This window comes from Leopardus geoffroyi, chromosome D1, assembly GCF_018350155.1.
Source record: "Leopardus geoffroyi isolate Oge1 chromosome D1, O.geoffroyi_Oge1_pat1.0, whole genome shotgun sequence".
Classification (NCBI taxonomy): Eukaryota; Metazoa; Chordata; class Mammalia; order Carnivora; family Felidae; genus Leopardus; species Leopardus geoffroyi.
The window spans coordinates 40515283-40539522 of record NC_059329.1 but is presented as its reverse complement, the minus strand read 5'-3'; the positions used below and the strand labels follow the sequence as shown (position 1 = coordinate 40539522).

Sequence of the window (24240 nt, the reverse complement as noted above, 5' to 3'; positions counted from 1 at the left end):
CTTCTTCAGCCCCAGGTGGGGGCTCAAACTCACAGACCGTGAGAGCATGCTCTCACGGTCTGTGAGTTTGAGCCCCCACCTGGGGCTCACTGCTGTCAACTCAGAGCCCACTTATGATCCTCTGTCCCCCTTCTCTCTGCCCCTCCCCCACTTGCTCTCTCTCTCTCTCTCTCTCAAAAATAAGTAAACATTAAAAAAAAGTAAAAAGAAAAGTGGTATCTTGTTTAAAAAAAAAACTTAAGGAAACTAAAACTTGGGAAGATCAGTTGACTTTCTCAAAGTCACGGAGCTAAGTAAATGGCCACGCCAGGACTCACACCTGGCAGTCTCAAGCCCCGCGCCCTACTGCATCTCCACACTTTTGAGAGGAACTTGAAAGCTCCCAATTCACCCTCCCACCCGTGACAGACATCCTGTTAACTACATTCCTGGCACAGTAATCCAGCCGGCCTCACAAGATGGACCTGAGACAGTCTTCTCCCTTACAGTGCACCAGAATCTACCTGCTGGTGATGTCCCCCAGCTTTGTCCATTAGAGCCACACAGAACCTGACCTGTCTGATGCCTCCTATACCAGCTGCCCTCCAGATATTAGAGGGCAGTTGTTATCACCTCCCAAATCCTCTTTTCCTAGACAAAATGCTGAAGTTCCTTTCCTCGCTGAGTGCAAACAAATAAACGCTATAGACAGTTGTAGGGAGTGTAGTTAGGGCCCAGAGGAGGCCCAGATGAGGGAGTCCCCGGTCCTCCTGGAGGAGTCCGTGAAAGGCACTGGAAGCAGTGAAGCTTCTCATGTTGATTCTTTGCCAGGCAAGCGATGCTGTGTGAGCAAAGACAGCAGTGAAGAGAAGGGCCCAGAGATTTGGGGCACCGCCCCCTTTCATTTGCTCATCATTCAGAGTGCAGTAGATCCTTTGCCAGGCCCTGGGCAGGGTGCTGGAGGTATAGTGGTAAGTGAGCCTGGAGTGGTCCCCACCCTCATGGTGCATGGACCCGCAGCCTGCAGGGGACAGACCAGGAGCTCAGCTGGACAGGATGGTGAGGAGTCAGGACAGTCCAGGGGAGGAATGCCTGGTGACAGCCCAAGGAGCCTGTGATAGGCAGTCATAGTAATACGCATCTAATAAGCACAGTAAGATAAAATGACAGAGGCTTCTGTGATGCAGTAAGACGCTGAAAATGTAACCTTGAAGAGTTTTTTAAAGGCAGAGGAAAAAATCTGAGATTTGGGCTTACACTTGGGCTGGGGTTTGTCAAGGCTCGTTCTCAGAGGAGAACCCAGTGGTTTCGAAGAACTTTCGGTGTAGCCTCTGAATCTTAACCAGGTTCCCCCTGCAAATGGGGAAGTTTCCATTTTCCACTCATAACAGCTGTGTCTCTGCAGAGCCCTCGTCTCCAGGACTCTCAAGTTCCAACATGCCAAGAGAGGTTTAGGGGTGTCTACCCTAGTGATGACACCAGCTTCTCCGTGTGTGGATATTCTCTTATATATTCCACCCACACGCAACTGCCCCGGAGAGGATGTCATGAATGAAACTTTGCTCAGCCTTCAGCGAAACCATCCAGAAAATATGGCTGAGCCAAGCAAACACCATTCCAGATGATTCTGTGCTTGTGGGAGAACCACAAGAGACCACTTTGCATCCAAGACCTGATGCAGAGGTGCACCTCCTGCAGAGGTGCAGGAGGAGTTGTTTTAAAACTTTATGGGGGCCAGTAATTAAGAAGGAAGCTTACTGACTTATGTGGCATTTGCCAAGACATGGCATCTTGGCAAAGTGTGTGAATTCAGGGTGTAGGATGTTTACCATTAGTTACTGGACAGTATAATGAGGCAGGGACGTAAATCAAGAGGTTCAATCTCCTCAAAGTGATGGTGATAGAAATCACAGCTAGACACTGATGTATTAGCTAAAGGCAGAGACTTAACCCAGAGGGTTGTGGGAATACTGGGGAGGCAAGGAGAGAAGAGCCATAAATATGTAGCAAGACCCCCCTAAAACCTCAAGAGGGTCACCTCTCTCCTCCGTGCAGGTCCCAAAGCTCTAAAGCTTCTGCTCAAATGAATTGTATGTTGTCAGCTCTGTAGAAAGTGACCTAAATTTGCACCTGAGCAAGACTTCAGAACGTGGAAACCTCCTTTCAAAGAACAGTCACATTGTGTGCACATTTCTCCTGCTGGAAAGGCTGTATAGAAAAAACACATCTGCCCACAACAACGTGGCCAAGGGGCTGACCCCACAGTAGCCAGGGACACTGATTAGTAAAAAGCTCCAGGCCTTATCTTATACGCTGCTATGCACACAGGGTTTCATATCATCTATCAATTTACAAATCATGAATCTGACCCAAAAAAGACAGCAAGGAAAAGATGACACTTGAGTTCAGGTTTCTGGCATGTGGCTGAGTCAAAACAAGCGTCTCCAGTTTTGAGACCTTATAGTAATTTGTTTTTACTTTAAGTTTTTCCCTTTAAAAATTGTTTTCACAGGGGCACTTGGTTGGCTCAGACGATTGAGCATCTGAGTCTTGATTTTGGTTCAGGTCATGATTTCCTGGTTCATGAGCTGGAGTCCCATGTTGGGCTCTGTGCTGGCAATGCGGAACCTGCTTGGGATTCTCTGTCTCCTTCTTTCTCTACCCCTCCCCTGCTCCTACACACACACACACACACACACACACACACACACACTCCCTCTCTCTCTCTCTCTCCCTCTTTCTCAAAATAAATACACATTTTTTTAAAAATTGCTTTCACAGGGGCGCCTGGGTGGCGCAGTCGGTTAAGCGTCCGACTTCAGCCAGGTCACGATCTCGCAGTCCGGGAGTTCGAGCCCCGCGTCAGGCTCTGGGCTGATGGCTCAGAGCCTGGAGCCTGTTTCCGATTCTGTGTCTCCCTCTCTGTCTGCCCCTCCCCCGTTCATGCTCTGTCTCTCTCTGTCCCAAAAATAAATAAACGTTGAAAAAAAAAAATTAAAAAAAAAAAATTGCTTTCACATACATAAGCCCATTTGAATCTCACAATTCTATGAACGAGTATTATCCTCATTTTTCAGAAAAGGAAATCAAGACTCAGAGAAGTCAAGTGACCTGTTCAGAGCCACACAGTAAATAAGTGGAATTACTGGTCAGAGCCAAAATCCAGGTCTACTGTTTGTCAGCGCAGACCCTTTCCTGTTGCGCTACACCGGCTTCTTGAGGGGACGTGGGAATGAGGAACAGAGTTTTCTCTGCCTGCTTTATGTTCTCTGAGTTGCTGAAAACATCTGATCCTTCTATCCTGCCCTGACACGCAACACATGGCATCAGTTGGTTTGATAAAGTGCAACCCTTCTCCCTTCGTGCTAACTCTGGCACGAAACTGATGGATGCCTCGAGATGCAGAACATGTAGGTCTACAGCCCCCACCCACCCAAGCTGTCACTGATCACAGCGCGAGTTAATTAAACCTGGATTATTTAATGATAGTTAATAAGATAAACTTCCTACCAGAGGCCAGTGGGAACTGACACCGTTGTCTCTTAACTATTACTACGATAAGGCACTCTCTGACACCAGAATGGGGGTCTTTAAGACTCTTAACAATAGTAGGTGTATGTACTTCCATGAAAGGGGGACGATATAAACGTATTTCTAAAAACAAGTTAACCACTCAGCATCCATCTAAAGTATATAGGATTTTATGTCACTAGAGAATTTAGGGCTTTGTCTGGAAAGAGGGTTATTATCCCCAGGAAAGTGTCCCCAGGACCCAAACATACGGGTATACTTGAGGTCAAGGGACACACAACATTGTTCAGAGTTAGCATACAAAGGTCAAGTCCCTCTGACAATATATATGTCAGAAAGGACCTAATTTCTTATCCTTATTGATGGTGAAGAACTACAGTCATTGTACATGGAGAATATTTACTTTGGGGAAAGCTCGTTCTCGTAGCTAGAAGTCTGTCTCTATTTGGAATAGACTGCATTTTGCACACATGCTCACATCTGTCCCTAGCTAAGGAGTACCTTACATTTACACTGACCTCCAGACTCTAATCTGCCTTCCTGCTCTGTGGAGCCACGGGTGAGCAGACGTGCCCTGAGCAGAGGGAACTGACAGCAGCAGCTGGAGCCTGCGTGTTTATGGCTGGGACTTGGTGGGGAAGGCCCCCAAGGGTTTTTAATGCATCAGGAGACAGATCACTTGCCAAGAACTGTCCCCTTTGCCTTAAAAAGCCTATGAAAAATAAAAAGGATGAAAAAGAACCTATCGAAGGCAATGGCTGCTAGAATGAATGGAAATATACTTATTGTACATCTAATATTTATTAGTTTAAGAATGCACATATTATAATACTTTAATGTATTTTTTTATATATCCTCCAGCTAGAGTTTTCGTAACGGGCACTGGATCTAACATAATCCATTAATTTAGTGGATGCAGTCAGGTGGGTTCTATGGTTATGGCATGAGGAAAGACAAAGAAGCTGTGAGTTTGAACCCCCAGCTGCTGGTCTGAATGGCTTTGTCTTTAACCCAAGATAAGAGATATGGTGACAGAGTAAGAAGCCTGTGCCAGCTACCAGGGCAGGGCTAATAATAGTAAGGGAAAAGGTAAAAAAAAAAAAAGTGGAAAAGTACTCAAATGCTGTATTTACTCCAAAATACTGTGTTTAGTTTTTATTATATATGCTTACAGCTGTTTTTTAGAATCTTGGCATAATTCCTGTATTGTCATGGGTCTGAAATTATCTAGCCCTCCTTTGCCCTTTTGAAATAGTGGCTTTTCATCTGGAGTTTTGATAATGCATGGTTTCTTAGCAATGTGGCCATTGCACTAGAGCAGAAAAGATACGAATGTAGCACAAGTAGCTGTACCTCATCAACATAGAAATTTAGAGGAAGATTACCCTTTGACTGGCTAAAATAGGACATGGAAAAAGGCGTGTCCATGGAATGGGAAGCAACCGATTTCTTAAATACCTAGATTACTGTTTCTATGTCTGATTGGAAGGTGATGCCCAGAGTTACATCTATTCGATGGGATGCGTTTTATGTTTCATTTATGCACATTGCCACCTTCATGTGGCCAAGGTTAGCATTGGGCTGAGTTTGCATCTTAGAGCATATATGAACTAGTCAATCAACATTTAGGAGAGACCTGGAAGCGTGCAGGCCATCTGCAACTGAAATGAAGCCAGGCATGGAGACAGCAAAGAGTCAGCTGGCAGAGTTGTGAACTTTTCATGAATGAGCCTTAACGCATGCATGCAGTGAGCCACTAACCATGGCTGGCTCATTCCCTTGAAACACAGTCCCTCGTTACTCGAAGGATCTCATCCTTCAGGCCTGAGTTTAAAATGCTCCCTTCTTTTATTTTTCCTTTAAAGTTTATTTATATTTGAGAGAGAGAGAGAGAGAGAGAGACAGAGCATGAGCAGAGTAGAGGGAGAGAGAGACACACACAAAATCCAAAGCAGGTTCCAGTCTCTGAGCTGTCAGTGCAGAGCTCACGCGGGGCTCAAATCCACAAACTGCAAGATCATGACCTGAGCCAAAGTCGGACGCTTCACAGACTGAGCCACCCAGGCGCCCCTAAAATGCTCCCTTCCTTTGTGAGGATTTCTGACATTGTCCTAGGAAACACAATCGTCCCTTCTCTGGTTGCACTCACATGTCACTGTCTAACTGGTTACCTTATGGGATTGTAATCATGTGTTTGCTTGTTGTTTCCTGGAGGGAGGGAGGGGCGGTGTTGTTTCCTTTCATCTTTATATGTGCAGGCTTATCATTTCAGTGGCCCTAAAAAATTATTTATTGAACGGATGCACCAAGAATTATAAATTACTTAAAAACTGGTTATCAAAAGCCCTATGAAACAGATCAGAAGGTGATAGGTTGCGTAAATATTGATGACTGTATGGCAGGAGTACAGATTTCTTGGGACGAAAATAGGACGATGTATTTTGGGGCACTTGTGGCTTTTAGAACCATTTGTAGAGATCATTCCAAATTTTCAGTTAAAAATCCCTTCATCTTCCAAGACTTTGTAAGCTGGCTCGTTGCCACGAGTATGTTTTATGGCTGAGCTCTAAACCAGTGGAAAATAGGATTTATGAATTCTGCATTTGCTGGTGCTACTTTTACTGCTCTTCTGGAAGATTACAGTTTTTAAATGTTTATATGCAGTTAGCATTAAATTTCTGCTTTCTCCTAGACAAAGATAGGACTCTATAATGGGATAATGTGCTTAATGATGAGGAAAGAGTTAGGATGGCAGGGAGTAATGGTAATGGGTCAGATCTTCCCGAGGAAAGAAGTGGCTGATGTCCCAACGTTCTTGGTTCGCAGAGGAGTGCTCCTTTTGGCCACTGCTAACCCAGCTGTGGGCGGTTGTTCATTTGTGTCTCCTTATCTATGGTCCTTTTACCACTTAAACTCTCACCACGTTGAAAGTGGCCTAATGACATTTGAAATATACAAGATTTCTGAAACGTGGATCTTTCAGCGGATCCTTCAGTGGACCTGCACCTGCCATCACCACACTTCTGAAATGACTCACTTGGGTCCTGAATTTTGCCTTAATCAGTTAATCTGCTTTCCAGGATTTTCTTTCTGAGGGATTAACCTTTCATCTCACTGTGCTACGAACATCGAACAGGTAGAAAGCAAGCCTCCTTTGCCAAGGATAATGCAACTGTTTTTGATAGGCGGCAGGGCACATTTACAGCTAATCAATACAATAGCAGGTAGCAGAAGGGATTAGGAAACAATGTGAATTGTGCTCGCCCGGTTTGGAATTAGTCCTACTTTTCTTTAGGAAAGTCTTTTTCTTTCTCCTCTGAAAAGAACAACTAACATTTTCTGAAGTCTGCCCCCTAAGTTTTTCAGAGCAGGGAAAGGGCATAGGAGAAATCTAAACTCAGGTGATGCATTCAAGTGGGCACCAGTGTGCAGGACCCGCTCCAGTCAATACGACCGGAGCCCATGTGGTGTGATCTTTTCTCAGCTAAAGTTGGCCCAATTACAACCTTAGCATATTGTAACCTGAAAGGAGGAGCTCCGTGTATTCTCTGCAGCCAGCCTACTTCAGTCTGCCAGTGTGCTTTTGACAGAGGCAGGCACTCACACCAGGAAAAGCCCCTCAGGTGCTCCTGCCTCTGGATGGCCTCATTGCCTCTCAGCTCAGAGCCTGCAGAGTGCAGCCCTTGACCTTTTTCTGCACTCCCTGGAATGTAGTGTGAGTCCCTGTGTACTGATCATGTGTGTTCCCTTTTGTCACAGGAGGACTGTGCCCGGGGTCCAACGATCCTTGCATGGAGAAGCCATGTCCAGGGGACATGCAGTGTGTCGGTTATGAAGCCAGCAGGAGACCATACCTCTGCCAGTGTCCACCAGGGAAGCTCGGAGAGTGCTCAGGTGCAGAGTGGGGTGGAATGATGAGGGTCTAAATTCATATTCCTGAAGCACTTGCCCTTGAGTAAATTACACTGCCCTAGCCCTTCCTGAAGACATATCTGTCTGCATGCAACATTTACCTTCAGAGTGCACCACAGCTGACATCCACTCTCAGACATACTTGGGATTTATTATAGCTTTGGCCTGTGCTAAGGAAGCATGCAATGACCGTGGACTCCTTGCATAACAGGAAGACCACAACATGTGTTTTCAATCATGTCACATGGATATTAAGAGTGTACAGTGGAAAATAGAAGGCCGTTGGTTAGGCAGAGGAGTCAGAGTATGTGTGGCACGGCCTTCGATGTTCAGAGGGCTGCACAACCCATAGCCACAACACAGAGATCAACAGAAGGTACAGCTGAGCCAGTCCAGTAGATCTTTCATAGAGCAAGCCCAGCCTAGAGCACCAAGTAAGCAGACCTTCCACTGGAAATACATGTGATCTACTACATGTTCCCAAAAGGAGAGGTGCTTGCCTCTGTGCCTTGAAGGAAAGAAAGAAAGAAACAAAGAAAGAAACAAAGAAAGAAAGAGGAAGAGAAAGAGGAAAGAGAGAAAGAAAGGAATGAAGGGAGGGAAGGATGGGAGGAAGAAGGAAGGAAGGAAGTGGGGAGAAAGGAAGGGAGGAAGAGGGAAGGGAGGGAGGGAGAAGAAATGTATTTTGTTTCTGAATGACCAATAACCCTGTTACCCATTTTCACTCAATTGTAGTACTTTGTTTGATTCACATATTCTCTATCACTTCTAAACTCTATGAAGAACTCTTTTTGGTAGAGGATGTATTTAAAATACAGGCACACTGATACCCTTTTTGGAATCTGAGAAGTATTTATTAACAAACAATTATGCCTACTATGTGCAAAGCACTTTGCTAAGCATTGGGTTTTAGAAATCCATCCTTTGCAAAGAGAAGCACTATTTTCAAAACATGGAAGCCAAAGCTGTTTCACTGTTGATTTCAAGAAAAGAGCTGCCTGTGAATGAAGAGATCACCAGCCTACTTGCCTTTGAGGTCACCTAGGGCTTAGATTTAAAAGATACTTGTGCTGCCCCTCCCCCTGCACCCACCATGTGAACAGAGCAGGTGGGTATGTGGGGTGCCAACAAAGCCAACAAGTGTCCTAGCCTTGGATGTCACTTTCTACCCATCTTCCTTCTCCTTTCTCTGTAGAAAACTTTTGATTGTCCATGCTTGTCATCCATCTAGTGTATTTTCGCACTTTCCACCTTTCACCCCAGCAAGACAGCTTTTCAGCATTACTTTGCTTGTTAGAACATTAAATTGGAGTCAGTAAAATAGAGGGTGACTACAGAATTGAGTGATGTGGGTAGGACTGAGGATTCTGAGAAGGGAAGCCTTGAAATTAATGGCCAAAAAGTAGAATTTTAACAGCACATGAATAAGACATCAACTCCCTTCTGTCAACATTAGTGCAAATTATGTAAGTTGGCTATTTGGCATGAGGGTACTCAGGGAATATGGATATTCTTTGAAAAGAATTCTTTGTCTTTCCTCTGTTTCATGGAGTGGAAAGTTTTTTGGTATCTAAGTGATTGGTGGTGGGAATGAAGGGGTATCTTTTAATCGTGCTCATTTTACAAAGCAGGAATTGGGACATTAAGAAAATTCAGGATATAGAATTTACCAAGTTTCCCTTGGCATGAGACGAGTAAGGCTTTAGAGTTGTTTTTTTTTTTTTTTTTTTTTTTTTTTTTTGGTATCTGATGAATTAATATTTTTTTCACATTGGAATTAGAGTGGGGCCTGAAGTGGAGAACCAGTTTTTAATCAAAAAATGCCTTCTCCTCAATGCCTTCATCAACTTCCCATGGTCCTTAATCAACTTGCTTGGTAGTTGTTGGGTGATTTCACATTTCTGGACGTTAACAGTGGATATGTCTTCTCATAATGGTCTTTTCAGGGCACACTTCTCTCAGCTTTGCTGGAAACAGCTACATCAAATACCGGCTTTCTGAAAATAGCAAAGAAGAGGACTTTCGGCTAGCTCTGAGGCTGCGAACTCTGCAAAGCAACGGGATTATAATGTACACCAGAGCAAATCCCTGCATAATTCTGAAGGTAATTAAAATGGGTTATCTTTTCCTGCAGTGAGTTCTCATGGTAATGTTTTGGCTCTGGGATTGGGGACTGAAATCTTTTTTGTCTTTTAAGTTCAGAAGACCAGAAACTGGCTTGAGGGCAAAGAGGAGCAGCAGCAGGACTGGGAAGTGTGCCAACACCCACTTCCTTTTCTACACCCGGCTTCAGAATGGGCTCTTCGGATACTGGGGCATCTCTCTCTAGAGTGGGTTCAAGGGCTGCCCTTCTTTGAGCCGTAATCAGGCAATAGTTCGTTAGAATGCATTTCCTAATCAATTCCATGGCAGGGGTGGTTTTTTAAAGAGATCAGCTGTGTCCTTTTCTACCATATGGGCCTATCCCCACTGACCCCTGAAGGTGACTTCTGTTCTTACACAGGGAGGAAGTTGGAGATCTAGGGTCTAGAAGGTTCCATATGTCCTATTGTGGCCCAAGCGGCCCAATTTTTAAATCATTCCCAGCCTCAGAAACTCAGCCAGATTTCCTTTAGAGCGAGTCTGGCATGTGTATGCAGCTCAGAACTTCTGGGGCCTTCATGAAACCGACGACAAGACTAATACTAACAGTGTTTTGTGCCTCATTTGTTTTGATTACAAAGTTAACATAATAATGTATTATATATGATCTTCCCCATCTGATCAAGGAGAGAACAGAGATTCAGAAAGGTTTGGTTCGTTACCCAAAGTTGTTCGGTTAACGAGCGCCGAGGCCTGGACTTGTGTTCCAGTTTCTCTCACCCTGTGCTGTTATTCTGCATGCTCTCTCCAGCTCTCAGTCTTACCGCTCTAATCATTTTATAAAAATCCCACTCTGGGCATCTGTAGATGAGATGGAGCCTTCCAGTATGGGAGGAGAAGGGAGAAGAAGGAGGGAGATGTTTAATCTAACATTGTTTTCACAAGGTCACTTACTAGACCAGCCCGTTGGAAGTATATTCAGAGGCAGATGCAGTCTGACCAGTATGAAGTGCCCATACAAGTGGAAATGGCTGGCATTTTTTTCCTTCCGAGGGTTCTACCAGTAGGCTTAATTGAGATCATGGTGGGCCCTTATAGCTTCCGTCCTTTGATTGTTTGATAGGTCACATCCAAGTTGATTAGGTGACCCAGGCTTTCATCCTGGAGGGAGAAAAGTATGTAGGACATTAAATGCCAGTGGCTTCTCCTGTCACATAGTCTTTTACTTACCTGCTTCTGGTATTGCCAGGCACTACGTGGTGGCCAGAGGGAGTGAGCAGGGAGTTGGAGTTTAAAAGTTGGCTACTTTCATAGGGAATCCCCTATTATCTGTACACATTCAACTGAGAGAATGTTTTCAGCTCTGGGAGAAAAAAAAAAAAAAAAGCAGTGTTTTTAAAGAAAACAAGAGAAGCAAACAGTGAATTCAAATCCGATATTCATGGTGGAAGAAGAAAAATTCAAAGACCTAAGTCCTATCTTTACAGCCTTCTGGCCTCTGAAGCAAACTGCCTTGGGCCAGTAGATCACTGTCTTTATTTTATTTTATTTATGTTTTTTTATTTTTATTTTATTTATTATTTTTACTGAGAAAGAGAGGGCACAAGTGAGTGAGGGTGGAGAGAGACAGAATCCCACAAGGCACAGAGAGAAAGAGAGAGAGAGAGAAACGGGGCTCGAGCTCTCCGGATACAGGATGCAGGGCTCAAGTTTTCCGGATGCGATACTCAAGCTCACCATATGTGGGGCTCAAGTTCACGGGATATGGAGCTCAAGCTCACCAGGTGCAGAACTCGAACTCATGAATCACTGAAGTCAGATGCTAAACCAACTGAGCCACCCAGACACCCAGTAGATCACTTTCTAAATAGCCCTGAGAGGTGGGGTTTTGTATCATTGCTGGGAAGGTGCTCTGCCCATCCAGAGGTACCAACTACCAGGAGCTCAGCTTAGGTGCCTCTGACCTTCCTGTCCTCCTTCAAGCTCTAACAGGACTCGTGAATTCAGAACATCCTTATGAGGCAAATACTTTCTATTAGCAAATCTCTTATATAGCATTAAGTTTGAGAGAGAACAAAAATATTGGGCCTGAATGGCTTGATCCTAAAATGGAGCTTGTCATTTGACACTTCACTGGCAAATGTCTAAAATGTGCAGATCCCTGGGGATGGGAAAGAAGAATAATTAAACCTTTTAGGCAGCTCTAGCTCCTAAGGTATATTGTATTTCATGAAACAAGCGTGTTTCTGAAAGTTGTGTAAATTGAATCTCTGTAAATGGAATTCTAATAAACTATGGACGGTTGCTATTTGAAGGAACCCTTCCATTAATCCCTTTGTGATGTGACTAATCACCCCCAATCTGTCTGTTCGGTAAGTTTGCTTTTCCTATGTCGAGTTTGCCTACAGCAGGACACAGCTGTACTGAACTATCGCAGATACTCTACAGTCGCCAGGAATATCCACTTAGGGGATTTGAATCTGTTTGCTTAACATTTCCAGCCTCATGCAAGATTTAATTTCATTGGCTTTAGGTACAGTATGTGCCTTGTACTTAGGTTCAACGACTACACTGAAAAGCTTTGTTTAAATTGTACCTCTTGGTTGTTTATATTTTCCCAGTTAGAGCACATTCTCTAAAAAGTATTTGAGACAATCAATAGGGGTGAAGGGCATCCCTTGAAGACAAAGAATTGCATTGGGATCTCAAGAATTGAAAATGTTCATGGACAAGGGGCACCACAGTCTCATAGCAGCAATAAAGGCGCTCATTCTTCTGTTGACCAATGATACCCTGTCTTCTTCCAAAAGAGATTCTAGGCTTACCATAAACACCAAAATGCAATAATCTCAGAGCACTATTAAGATGAAAATGAAAGGTTAAGACCCAACCAATGAAGTGAGGAAGAGCAGAATATCATCACTGAAAACTCTAGATCAAGGGTTACTATATCAGTTGAACACCAATCATGACTCTGAATTTTTTGACAGCCAAATAAAGAATAAAAATGGTGGGACAGGTTCTCTGGCTCTCCTCAAACCTGCGAAAGAAACATGTCAGATCACCAGGAGAGATTTGTAACTTTTTCCATATATCAGTCTTTCGGGTCCCATATTATAGCAAAAGCACAAGAATCCTTGCTTGTTAATCTAAAAATGTCATTATTTCATTTTGTGGGGAAGACATGACACATGGCTTTATTTTGATGGTTCTCAGACATGGCTAGCTTAAAACTCCAGGAATGAAAGGAAGATGGTCAGCTTAAAATTCCAGGAATAAGAGGAAGATAAAAAAGCTCATTTGGTTTGTAAAACAGCCCACTTGGAGTGACCAGATCTTTCCAACATAAAAAAGTAACAAAGAAGTTCCCACAAGATTCTCAAGTTTCAAGGATCTGTGTAACAGTATCACTGAGAAGTGAGTCAAGTTATAATAATTGCAGTATAATGGTAATAAAATACCTGAAAGTTTACCAAGTACTTTACAAAATACATACATGTGTTTTCATCCTCAGTCTCTTGTGCCTAGATATGAATGCCTACTTTTTTTGCCTGTGAGGAAACAGGTTCAGAGAGAATCAGTGGCCTTGCTGGAACATAGCTGGTCAGCAGTGGATCTGGCCTTCTGAAGAGGCAAGCCACTCAGGAGTACGACAGGTGTTTATTAAAAGAAGAAATTTGGAGGGCTGGGATGATAATTTATTTATTCATCTAAGGTATAAATTTTGAGCTAGATAGCAATTGATGGCTATCAATAGATAGCCTTGAAAATAAGTTTTCAAAAAGTTCCCTTTACAAAGAATATTTAATAACCTTCTTACAAGTTTGGGGATGTTAGTGCATTTGCTAGAGCCACACCAAGGATCTGAAGCAGTAACACTTTGCGCCATTGTTTATACTTTTTTACTCAAAATCCTAGTTTCCCACAAGATGACTTCTATTTTTTTTTTTTATTTGAGAGAGAAAGAGAGAGAACGTGGAAGCAGGGGAGAAGGGCAGAGGGAGGAAGAGAGAGAGAATCCCAAGCAGAAGGAGGGAGAGAGAGAATCCCAGGCAGAGGGAGGGAGAGAGAATCCCAGGCAGGCTCTATTCTCAGCAGAGCCCAATGCGGGATGCAATCCCATGGCCCTGGGATCATGACCTGAGCCAAACTCAAGAGTCAGATGCTCACCCAATTAAGCCACCCAGGCACCCCCCTACAAGATGACTTCTTACAGCTCTGATATCTTGTCTTCTAAGCCCCAACCCCAAGCCACTCAAGATCCAGGTTAAAGCACATCACTAATTTCAGACAAAACTGAGAAGCTAAATATCTTTCCCTGCTCTCTGAATTATGCATTTCATTGAACAAATTGCCCACCTGCCTCCCCCAAGTCAGCGCATCATTTCAGATCATTTGTGTAGATTTTTTTTTTTTACAGTTTCATGCACAGTGCAATTTCTATTAAAATATCTTACTCTCTTCTGCCCTTCTCTTGCTCACACGTGCACATGCTCTCTCTCGAAAAGAAATAAAAGAAAAAAGAAAAAAAAAAGCTTGCCCTCTGATTTGAAAAAGCTTTGTCCTCTTAAAATAGAGATCCTTTCAAACTGGGTAAACCCTATTCTGAAGACAGAGAAAAACTAAATATGATGAGAGCATGAGTTTCCAGTATGAATGGACTCAGACATGAAAGTGTTCTCTTACGAAAAAAAAAAGAAAAGAAAAGAAAGAAAGTGTTTTCTTCTCTCCCCGGCATAATATGCCTGTGAGATAGGAAAAGATGAACTTTTGCAAGGTAGCCTCTGATTATCAGCACTCTAGTGTGTCGTCTAAACAAGGCTTCTAATTCCAAACGCCTAGAATTTTGAGGCTACAAATCGCTTTTGTTTTCAAAAGGCTAAGGATGATGTAGCCACCCGGCTTTCTCTTCATTCAGCAGCTCGCTGCTGTTATTTTCTTTCAACAGAAAAGAAAACTGTACTCCGTTTAGTACAGTTTAACTGTACTGTTAGTATGGGATCGTTTTCTGTTCCTTAGTTAAAGAACTTTGATGTCCCTGAGTACATTAGAGCTATAATGGTTCTCCCAGATGAATTTGCAACCTGGTTATTATCCCAAGAGGTAGGGAGTAGGGTTGGGGAGGGGAATGGACTGAATAGCATATTAATTGAAGATATCCTTTTACAATATCTTAGATGAATTGCACCCTCACCACCAGACTTTCCTTGATAGTCTGGGGACACCACTTTGTAGCCACAGAGCATAACGGCAGCTGGACTGTGCCGGAAGAAGGAAGTCCCCAAAGTCGCATTTGATCATTTTATTACTTACATTGAAATAAAAATATGGATATTACCCAGGAGTTGTTACTGAGCAAGTATGCTGGTATGATTTACAATATCCATTCAGTCCATTTTGTTGAACCAAAAAAACGACCAAGGCAACAGCACAGATTACATATGAAAGCTCTCTGAAAAGAAATAAATATCTGTCTCCAGTCTTTTTCCACTTCTTTATCCACTTGTGTTTCAGAGTGAAGTACGTACGTATGTGTAGCTAACCATTCTAGAGTGGACATGGTCTTCTAGCGCTGTTCTCCACAGAAGGGGTCCCAGGCCCACAGAGGCCAGCTGGTTCTCGCCAGGCTACACGCCAAAGCCTGAGTTAGAGTCCTCATTCACAAATACCCAGGGCTCAGGGGATAAATTCACACTGCCCCCTGACTTCCACATACACATGGTTCCGTGGTGTAAACTTTCTATGCAGGAAGAGAGAGTGCCAGAGAGTCCACAGAGGCAGAAAGGAGAGTCCCTTAGAATCAGTTGTCTGTGGAACACACCGAAACACAGGTAGAGAAATACCCATTTGTGAGAATGAGTGATACCGTGAAAACCCCCATCAGGCTGTCCTAGGTCAAACACACTTTGGAAAGAGTGGGTGAGTCTGTTTCTGTGCATCAGTTTGACACTTATGACTCCTTAGCTCTTAGAGACCTGGAAGGTCTGTCTTCCCTTCCCTTGCCTTCCCCTTCGCTCTCTCTATAAGTTTGTGTTCTCTGCCCGGGTTTTGGGAGAAGACCAATGTCAGCAGATCCTAAATAAAGGCCAGCTGCCTTTGCATGTCTCAGACGCCAGCCTCCACAAGACCTTTTGGCTGGGTCATACACAAAGGCCAGAAAAAGGACTTTTATTTCAGTCTCGGGAGGTGAATCCTTTCAGGGCCCAGTATCGGTTTGTCGCGAGGACGGGGGTCCAGCATCATTCCCTAGATCCTCAAGCCACCTTGCATTTCTGAGAAATGCAGACGAGGGTGGACGACGGGGTTCACAGACTGGCCCGTGTCCTCAGCAGCAGTGGAACCTGGGTCTCCATGGAGGACCAGTCCCTGGCCAACGGCTCTTCACCAGCCACCATGTTCAATAACCCACACTTCCTCCCTGACTTTGATGTCCCCTTCCAGTTAGTTGGCCTCCCGGAACCGACTTGGATGCCCTCCCTGCACCAGTGCAATCAAAGAAGCAGGCAGGTCTCTGTTGTAGCTGACCCTAGACCAGGGGCTGGGAATAGTTAACCAGAAAATCCTTCTGGAAGGCCAGATGTCATTGAACACATGTAGCTATATTCTAAGCAAATGGCCAAGCCCTGAGCACTTTGTGAGGTAATCTTAACCTAAATGATGAGCAGCAGTCCTAAAGAACTGTTTTAAGAAAAGGCTAGTGTGTAGGGGCTCCTGGGTGGCTCAGTCGGTTGAGTGTCTGACTTCAGCTCAGGTCACGATCTCACAGCCTGTGAGTTCGAGCCCCACGTCGGGCTTTGTGCTGACAGCTTGGAGCCTAGACCCTGCTTCAGGTTCTGTGTCTCCCTCTCTCTCTGCCCCTCCCCCGCGCTCTCTCTCTCTCTCTCTCTCTCAGTAATAAATAAACAATAAAAAATGTTTAAAAAAAAAAGAGTATGCTAGTATTTAATATAGAAGGGTTTTAAAATCTTAATTATGGATGAAGCTGGGAAGTAGATCTTTTATTTCTACCTGGCCTCTTCCTCTCTCCTATAGCACACTCACACAGACTTACTTGTGGAATATATACATATTTCTATGCTTATTTGATTTATGGCAATCTGCCCCCTAAAACATAAGCCCCAAGAGGTCAGAGGTAGTAACTGTTTCTGCTCATGGTGGTCTCCAGAGCGCTTAGAATACTGCCTAGCAGATGTTCAATAAACATCTGTAAATAAATATAGAGTTTACAGAAATCATTCCTGTGGTGGTAATAACTAAGAAGGGTGCAGGGAATAAACAGACCCCTCAACAAGATATTGCTGTGAGATTCCGAAGGGCAGAGGTCCAAAGAATATGAACACTCTGAAATATAATTGTGGATTTGTGCAGCTGTGCTCATGTTACTAGTTGCAAGATTTGTGACATTTCAGGCATGCATTTGCATGGCATATAATGGGTAGAGATCAGACCGTACTAGATTTATGACTGGATCAAAAGCACTGTCCATCCTAGAGCCTTCCTGGGAACAGGGTGTCAGGGAATGTATTGCCAGATGCATACTAAAAAGCGCTCCCGTGCTCGTTCCCCACGCAGATCGTGGACGGCAAGCTGTGGTTCCAGCTGGACTGTGGCAATGGCCCGGGAATCTTGGGCATCTCGGGCCGCGCCGTCAACGATGGGAGCTGGCACTCGGTCTTCCTGGAGCTCAACCGCAACTTCACGAGCCTGTCCCTGGACGACAGCTACGTGGAGCGGCGTCGGGCGCCCCTCTACTTCCAGACGCTGAGCACCGAGAGCACCATCTACTTCGGGGCGCTGGTGCAGGCGGATAACATCCGCAGCCTGACCGACACGCGGGTCACGCAGGTGCTGAGCGGCTTCCAGGGCTGCCTGGACTCGGTGGTGCTGAACAACAACGAGCTGCCGCTGCACAACAAGCGCAGCAGCTTTGCGGAGGTGGTGGGCCTGACCGAGCTAAAGCTGGGCTGCGTGCTCTACCCCGACGCCTGCGAGCGCAGCCCGTGCCAGCACGGGGGCACCTGTACCGGCCTGCCCTCCGGGGGTGAGTGCACTGCACCCAGGCACCTGCCGGGCGGGGGGGGGGGGGGGGGGCGGGCAGAGGGGCTGGACAACCCGGGAGGGACTCCCTTTTACAGGCATAACCTACTCCTCAGTGACAGGAGTATTCACCCAAGATGCTGGCCAACCTTCCTACTCCTCTTTGGGAAGGTCCGGGAGCTTGGCAATTATAGGAGCGTGCGGTTTAACGCTTTTGCAGCAACCCACAGACACGGGGCGGTGACCTCAGGAGTCCGGAGATGCTATCACGGCTGCCCCCTCCCCTGGGCCCTCCACACTCTTCCAGGCCTGGGGAGGACTAGGACCCCCTTTTAAGTATTTGCCCCCTGGAACCAGCTGTGTGTCACTGGAGAATGACTGGCTGCAGTCTGAGTCACTGACATCCCCACACAGTCCTTTGTCGCTCAGACATACGACTTCAATAGAAGCTGGAGGGAGGGAAGAGTGGAACCCACCACTCCAGAAATGGAAGTACAGTGGCGATGTTTTGGAGCATGCCTTTAAAATATGTGTATTGAGGGGCACCTGGGTGGCTCAGTCGGTTAAGCATCTGGCTCTTGGTTTCGTTTCAGGTCATGATCTCACGGTTTCGTGGGTTCGAGCCCCGCATGGGGCTCTGCGCTGACAGCACAGAGCCAGCTTGGGATTCTCATCTCCTCTCTCTCTCACTCTCTGCCCCTTCCCCACTTGTGCTGTCTCTCTCTCAAAATAAACTTAAAAAATATATTTTTTAAATAAATTAAAAATGTGTATTAAAAATAAATCTAGTGGCACTGCTATAAAGGGGTAGAAAGGAATAAAGAAAGGGCACTTTACATGAACTCTCAGGGCGGAAAAATAGTCAGTGACACCATGATGATTTACCCCAATAATTTTTTCCCCCAAAACATATATCACAAAAAAGAAAGAACAGGGTAGGTCAAGAAGGCGGGGGAAGGGTACTGAATGTTTCTAACATTTCTAATGTTTCTCCAGGCCTGGGAGTCTGAAAATGAAAGCGTCCCTGACTTCCCCAGATGTGGTCTCTGTGCTAACATAAACTAGGTCAGGCACTCGGCGAGTCGAAGGCTCGCCTTCCAATAGCCCAGCCACCGATCACACTTCAGCTCCTTTGCAGAGTCTCTCAGCAGTAGTGTGATTAGCAAATTTAAACCTTCCTCACAAATCACTTAGAGATTCTGCTGTGTGCATTACCATCTAATGTTCGTGAAGCCCAACTCCAAATTTAGAGTCCATTTTATTATTAGAATGTTATAAACTGTCCATGAAATGATGCACTGCCGAAATACAGACACCAAAGTTATTTAGACTTGCATATGTTACTGCCACAATGAGGGCCAAGTGCCCTGGGGGGAAATTTCTGCCGTCTCGATTTAAGAAATCTATTTGCTGTTTTTACTGTCTCAGCAGTATATGTAAATAAAGGGTTGTTATGGTGCCATAATTCCCGAATGATGGGCAGTAACTATACTTCAGTGGTTCTATAAACCAGCCCATTATGACAAGTCATGGCCAGTTTTTCACCAGGCAAAACAATTCTGCTAGTATGAGCCATCCACGATATATAAAAGGAGCATATAATTAAATTGGGTTGAAATAGAACACCACTCCATGTCAAATGCTGGGTACATAGCCACAAATTGTAACATACTTTTAACGATGGCAGGACATTGTTTTTGCTGGCAAAGCTATGGGCTTCCACGATAGGTTATCTTTAAAATAATAGTAATAATCACTGTATTAAGGAAAAAGACTAAGGAATCTTGCTCTTCAGCGTGCATTTTAATTGCCTCAAATCGGTGAGCTAAATATTCTGTGCAGGTATGTTAATTAAGGGAGTGTGACTCATACCAGCACAGAAGATTTCCTCTACTTTTTTTTTAAATGTTTACTTATTTTTGAGAGAGAGAGAGAGAGCACATGGGGAAGGGGCAGAGAGAGGGGAACAGAGGATCTTAAGTGGGCTCCTTGCTGACAGGCTGACAGCCACAAGCCCAACGGGAACCCACGAGATCATGACCTGAACTGGAGTCTGATGTTCAACTGACTGAGCCACCCAGAAACCCCTCTTCTAGTTTTTAATCTCTTTTAGTTTAACCAGATTTCAGCGCTGAGGACCTACCTGCTGTATACTTTTCACATGGCCTAAAGAACTTGCTTTCCTCTCCCCAGAGGCCCAACCTGGCCTACAGGTTACGTTCTCTCTCATACTCCTCTTTGTCCCCTGCTCCCCACTTGGCCCATGATTGGGGTTGAGATTGCGATTCCACGACAGGTGCTCTTTCTTCCAAGGTGACAGAGCCGTTCAGCAGTGAAAGTCTCCTTTGTACATGGAAGCTCATGTTTTTCTAAAACAGAGAGAGTATCTTTCTTCATCTCCTCATCTAGGCATCTCTTCTCTCAAGCTTACTATACCCGTGGAGTTGTGGAGGCCCAGTGGCTCTTACCTCAGCAACCGCCAGGGCATGGTCCAAATGCAGCCGTCCGGGGGTCTCATGCACAGCAGTACTGAACCTAGGGCCAACAAACTTCTCACCATTCACCAGGAAATCCAAGAAGTGGGTTTTTGTTGCTTCCCTGGGGAATCAAAGGCACAGAATTCCACCTCTGATGTGTGAGGAGGTATTTACCCGCTTCCTGGCTATTAGGATTGAGACCCTGGCTTCTAAGAAAAGAGGAGAGGGAATCCATTTTCTTGCCACCATTATCTGTTCATATCAGAGGAATTTTTGTCTAGGTTCTCGTATCCTCTGCAAATTCCTGAAATTGGTGCCAGATAGTAAGGGGGGATAAAAGCAAGAAAAGAAACAACCAATAATTTGGCCTTTAACTCATCTGTGAAACTGCAGCTAATTATAAGGTTATTTAAAAAAAGGGGGGGGAATAATCATCCCAGTTGTGAGTGATGATTTAAAAAGAATAAGACTTGAATCATTAATGAAAGAATATTCATGCCTTGAAGAATTCCCTCTGGCTGCAGGGGTATCTAATCACAGAGAGAATCTTGCTTCCCCAGATCAAAGGCTAAGATGCATGCAGTATTCAAAGAGGGAAATAGGGCTACAGAAAGTAGAGTGAGGTGCTTCAGGTATGCCTCTGTGCAAATGCTGATGACACATTTACTTGACTGGAAGTCTTGCTGCTGTTTGAAGCCTGTAGTGTATGTTGCTCTTAAACTCCGGAATGCATAGTTTAGTATAATCATCCCCTTGACTACTGAATGCTGGAGTATTGGTCATTGGCTCTCCTGGTGACAGACTTCACTCTTCAACTGTGACTCTTCTAGCGCATTGTTCCAGAGCCTTCCGAGGTTGTTGGGTTTTTTTTTTTTTAAGTTTATTTTAAGAGAGAGAGAGAGAGAGAGAGAGAACGTGCACCTGAGCAAGGCAGGGGCAGAGACAGGGAGAGAGAGAGAGAGAGAGAGAGAGAGAGAATCCCAAGCAGGCTCCATGCTGTCAGTGCAGAATCTGACGTGCGGCTCAATCTCACGAAGCGTGAGACCATGACCTGAGCCAAAATCAAGAGTCAGACGCTTAACTGAGCCACCCAGGCATGCCCAAGCCTTTAGAGTTTTTAAAGCAGACAACCCACAGCAAGAGGCATTTTCTTTCAGAGAGGCAGGATTCTGTGCTAACCACCCCCAAACCCAATCAAACCCTAGGTATGAAGTGGCAAGGGAGCCGCGTCTGCTAGCTTGGAATGACATGGTCGGTGGCTTTGACCAGTGTCATAACTCTAGCTGTCCCAAGAGCAAGCCATGGGAACCTCAGGGCACTTAGAGCCCAGAACACTAACTTGTAATAAGAGTGTAAATATGACTCTGTAAATCAACCACAGAGGGAAGGCTCTCTCTTGTTAAAGCCTTAAAATTATATGTATTTCATAAACATGAACTGGAAATAGCAACCGCTGTGGAGAAGAAGTGGCCTCGTCCCTCTCTGACCCCTGCATTTCCAGACCCAGTGGGTAGGGAGCAACCCACTGAGGACCCACAGTCTGGATGAGGAGTCCTCAGTCCTCCATGCCTTATCCTGTTCAACTCAAGCCCCTTCCTGGAAAAACCTATTTGAAGCTAAGCTATAATTTGGCAAAGCAATGCAGCTAACCAGGCAGTCATCAGGCCAGGAAGAATCATTCTGCCTGTTTTGCATGAGCTTAGAACCCTAACTCTTAAAGTAAGAAGTTGGTAAAATTTTAAATGGTAAGAGTTACCATTTAATAGACTCTTGCTATGTCTTGGTACTTGCCGACCTTGTAAGTGCTCATGCACTGTGACAATTCTCACAGTGCTCTGGGGTCAGTACTGGTCTTCCCTCCTCTTATCCCCATTTTACAAAAACACAGGCCAGAGAAGTTAAGTACCTAGCCCAGCATCACACAGTAAAGTGAGGAAGCCAAGATTTGAGCCAGGTTTATGGAACCACCCCTCCCCGCCCCCCGCCAGCCTGTGCTCTTAACCTTTGTTACTTAAAATGTGTTCCAAGAACCAGCAGCATTGGCATCACTACAGATGTTAGAAGTATAGCGTCTCTGATCCCAGCCCAAACCCACTGAATCAAAATCTGTATTTTAACAAGATCTCTAGGTGATGTACTGATATCTTTCTCTGTCTCTGAACTGCTCTTTCTTGTTTGCACGTATCATATGTAGTCGTTCTCAAACCCTGAGATGCATCTGTATCACCTAAGGACCTTATTAAAATGAAACCTTGTTATAGAAGAGTCTCTTGATTGTTAAGGGAAAAGGAGAATTTCTGTACTTGCCTCCATCATTTGTTGCCCATGTCAGAGGAGCCTTCTGCTAGATCACTGAATCATATTCACAAGTTCCTAAACTTATTACCAGGAACAGTTTCTCAGTGAAAGTTTTGGGGGGAAAACACACACACACACACACACACACACACACACACACACATACACACACACACACATACACACACACACACACACGAATCTACAAATCAGAATCTCAGAATCTGCAAGGGTAGAATTCAGACATCTCTGTGTTTAACAAGACTCCAAGGTACTTCTATGCACATCTGAGTTTCAGAACGACTGACATTTGGGAATCCCAATAACTCTGTATTTGCAGGAATGTGAGTTAGTGAATTCCAGAAGAGTTAAGCAGACATTGGATGTTTAGGAATCGAATGTCAGGTACACAGCCTGCATTTGTTATCATTGCTTTAGTGTAAAGATTGAATTTTGCTCCCCAGATAGTCAGGAGTTTGATGTTCCCTGTACTCCCCTTTGAAGAGAAAAGTGATAGTGTCTACTCCCTTTAAAAAAGTTGCAAGTGACAAGTTCTTGGATGTTGCCAAGAGTTGGCCATAGAAGTGTTTTCAGCAGTAAAGCTGCCCAAGATCTTTTGGGTGGTGTCTTACTGAGTATTTTGTGTCCTTAACTTGTAAGGGTCTAGATAAACTCAGGGCCTTCAAACCTTAAGTAAATTCTGGGGTCCCATTGGTCTCTGTGACCAATGGATTCCACTTGTGTGGCCACACAGCTGGCTTAAGGGAATTGAACAGGGTTCCTGGATGTGCTCAACCCACTGGCCCACTGAGCAGAGCGGGACAGACAAGGGAGAAGCCAGACTCCCAGTGAATATGCTGGATAAATCTTTTCTAAAGATTTTATTTTTAAGTAATTTCTGCACCCAATGTGAGGCTCAAACTCACAACCTTGAGAGCAAGAGTCACATGCTCTGGCAACTGAGCCAGCCAGGCACCCCTATTGTGGGCATAATTTGACTGAGCTTTGCAGCTGAGGGGGAAAAATTTTTTTTTTCTGGGTGACTGTCTTCTAAATCCTGAGGTACCTTTTTTTGGTACTTTGGAAAAAAACCTTACGGTAACAACATTAATAATGTAGATACTGATAAAAAGGAAAAAAATACCATCAAAACCCTGAAACAGTCAGGTTATGGGCAAACACAAAAGAACATGCTGGAAGGTGAGAATTTACTGGGTGCCTAATGTTGTTAACACACTGCATGTTTCCAGATCCTCAAAGAAAATGTTAGAGGCTCAGCCCAATATACAGTGTATGAGATGTGAGCAAGCTTTCCTGGGAAAAGTTACAGGTCTCCCCTTCAAAGGCCATTATGTAAAAGAGAAAGAGAAAAGTCAGGTAACTATAAGTTGAGATGGCAAAGTCCCAACAGAGGCCATGATCTACAACAGGGCTCACCCTGCTTATGATTAGCATCTCATGTGGTAATGCGTCCACCAGTCTTCTCAATACTTCTTGAGATTCACACAGACTAGAAGTTTCAGGATTTCCCAGTATTCAGCCTAAAAGTCAGAGTAAGAAATTCCCATGGCTTTCAGTTGTTTGGTGGATGGGTGACACAGACATGAAGCTGATTTCAGAATCCATAGTAATTACAATAATGACAACAATGAAGCACCTAATGTTTGTGTGCTACATTGTGGTTGATGAATCCAAAAGCCTTATCATCCTCTATGAAGTGGGGATTAGTGAGGTTCAATTATCAGATAAAAATAGGGAGGTTCCTGGAGGCCAGGCAGCTCGGCTGTGATCATACCCCGCTGGTGGGTAACAGCCAGAACTTAAAAGGACGCAGGGCCTCACTGCCACCTCACAGCTGCCTCCCCAGATCATGGGAGCTCTTGGAGTTTCTAAATGAAATCCGTAATCCAGCAAGCATAGTGGT

General features: G+C 44.6%; 1 protein-coding gene across 4 annotated transcripts in view; it reads left to right on the top strand.

Annotated features, from left to right (window-relative positions):
- FAT3 (FAT atypical cadherin 3) overlaps positions 1 to 24240 on the top strand; it is a 671242-nt gene that overhangs the window by 622937 nt on the left and 24065 nt on the right. For all 4 annotated transcript variants that reach the window (XM_045483655.1, XM_045483653.1, XM_045483654.1 and 1 more), the window contains 3 exons: positions 7270 to 7404; positions 9369 to 9526; positions 17077 to 17545. In XM_045483655.1, the coding sequence (XP_045339611.1) occupies positions 7270 to 7404; positions 9369 to 9526; positions 17077 to 17545 (762 nt within the window). The remainder of the gene's footprint in view (positions 1 to 7269; positions 7405 to 9368; positions 9527 to 17076; positions 17546 to 24240) is intronic.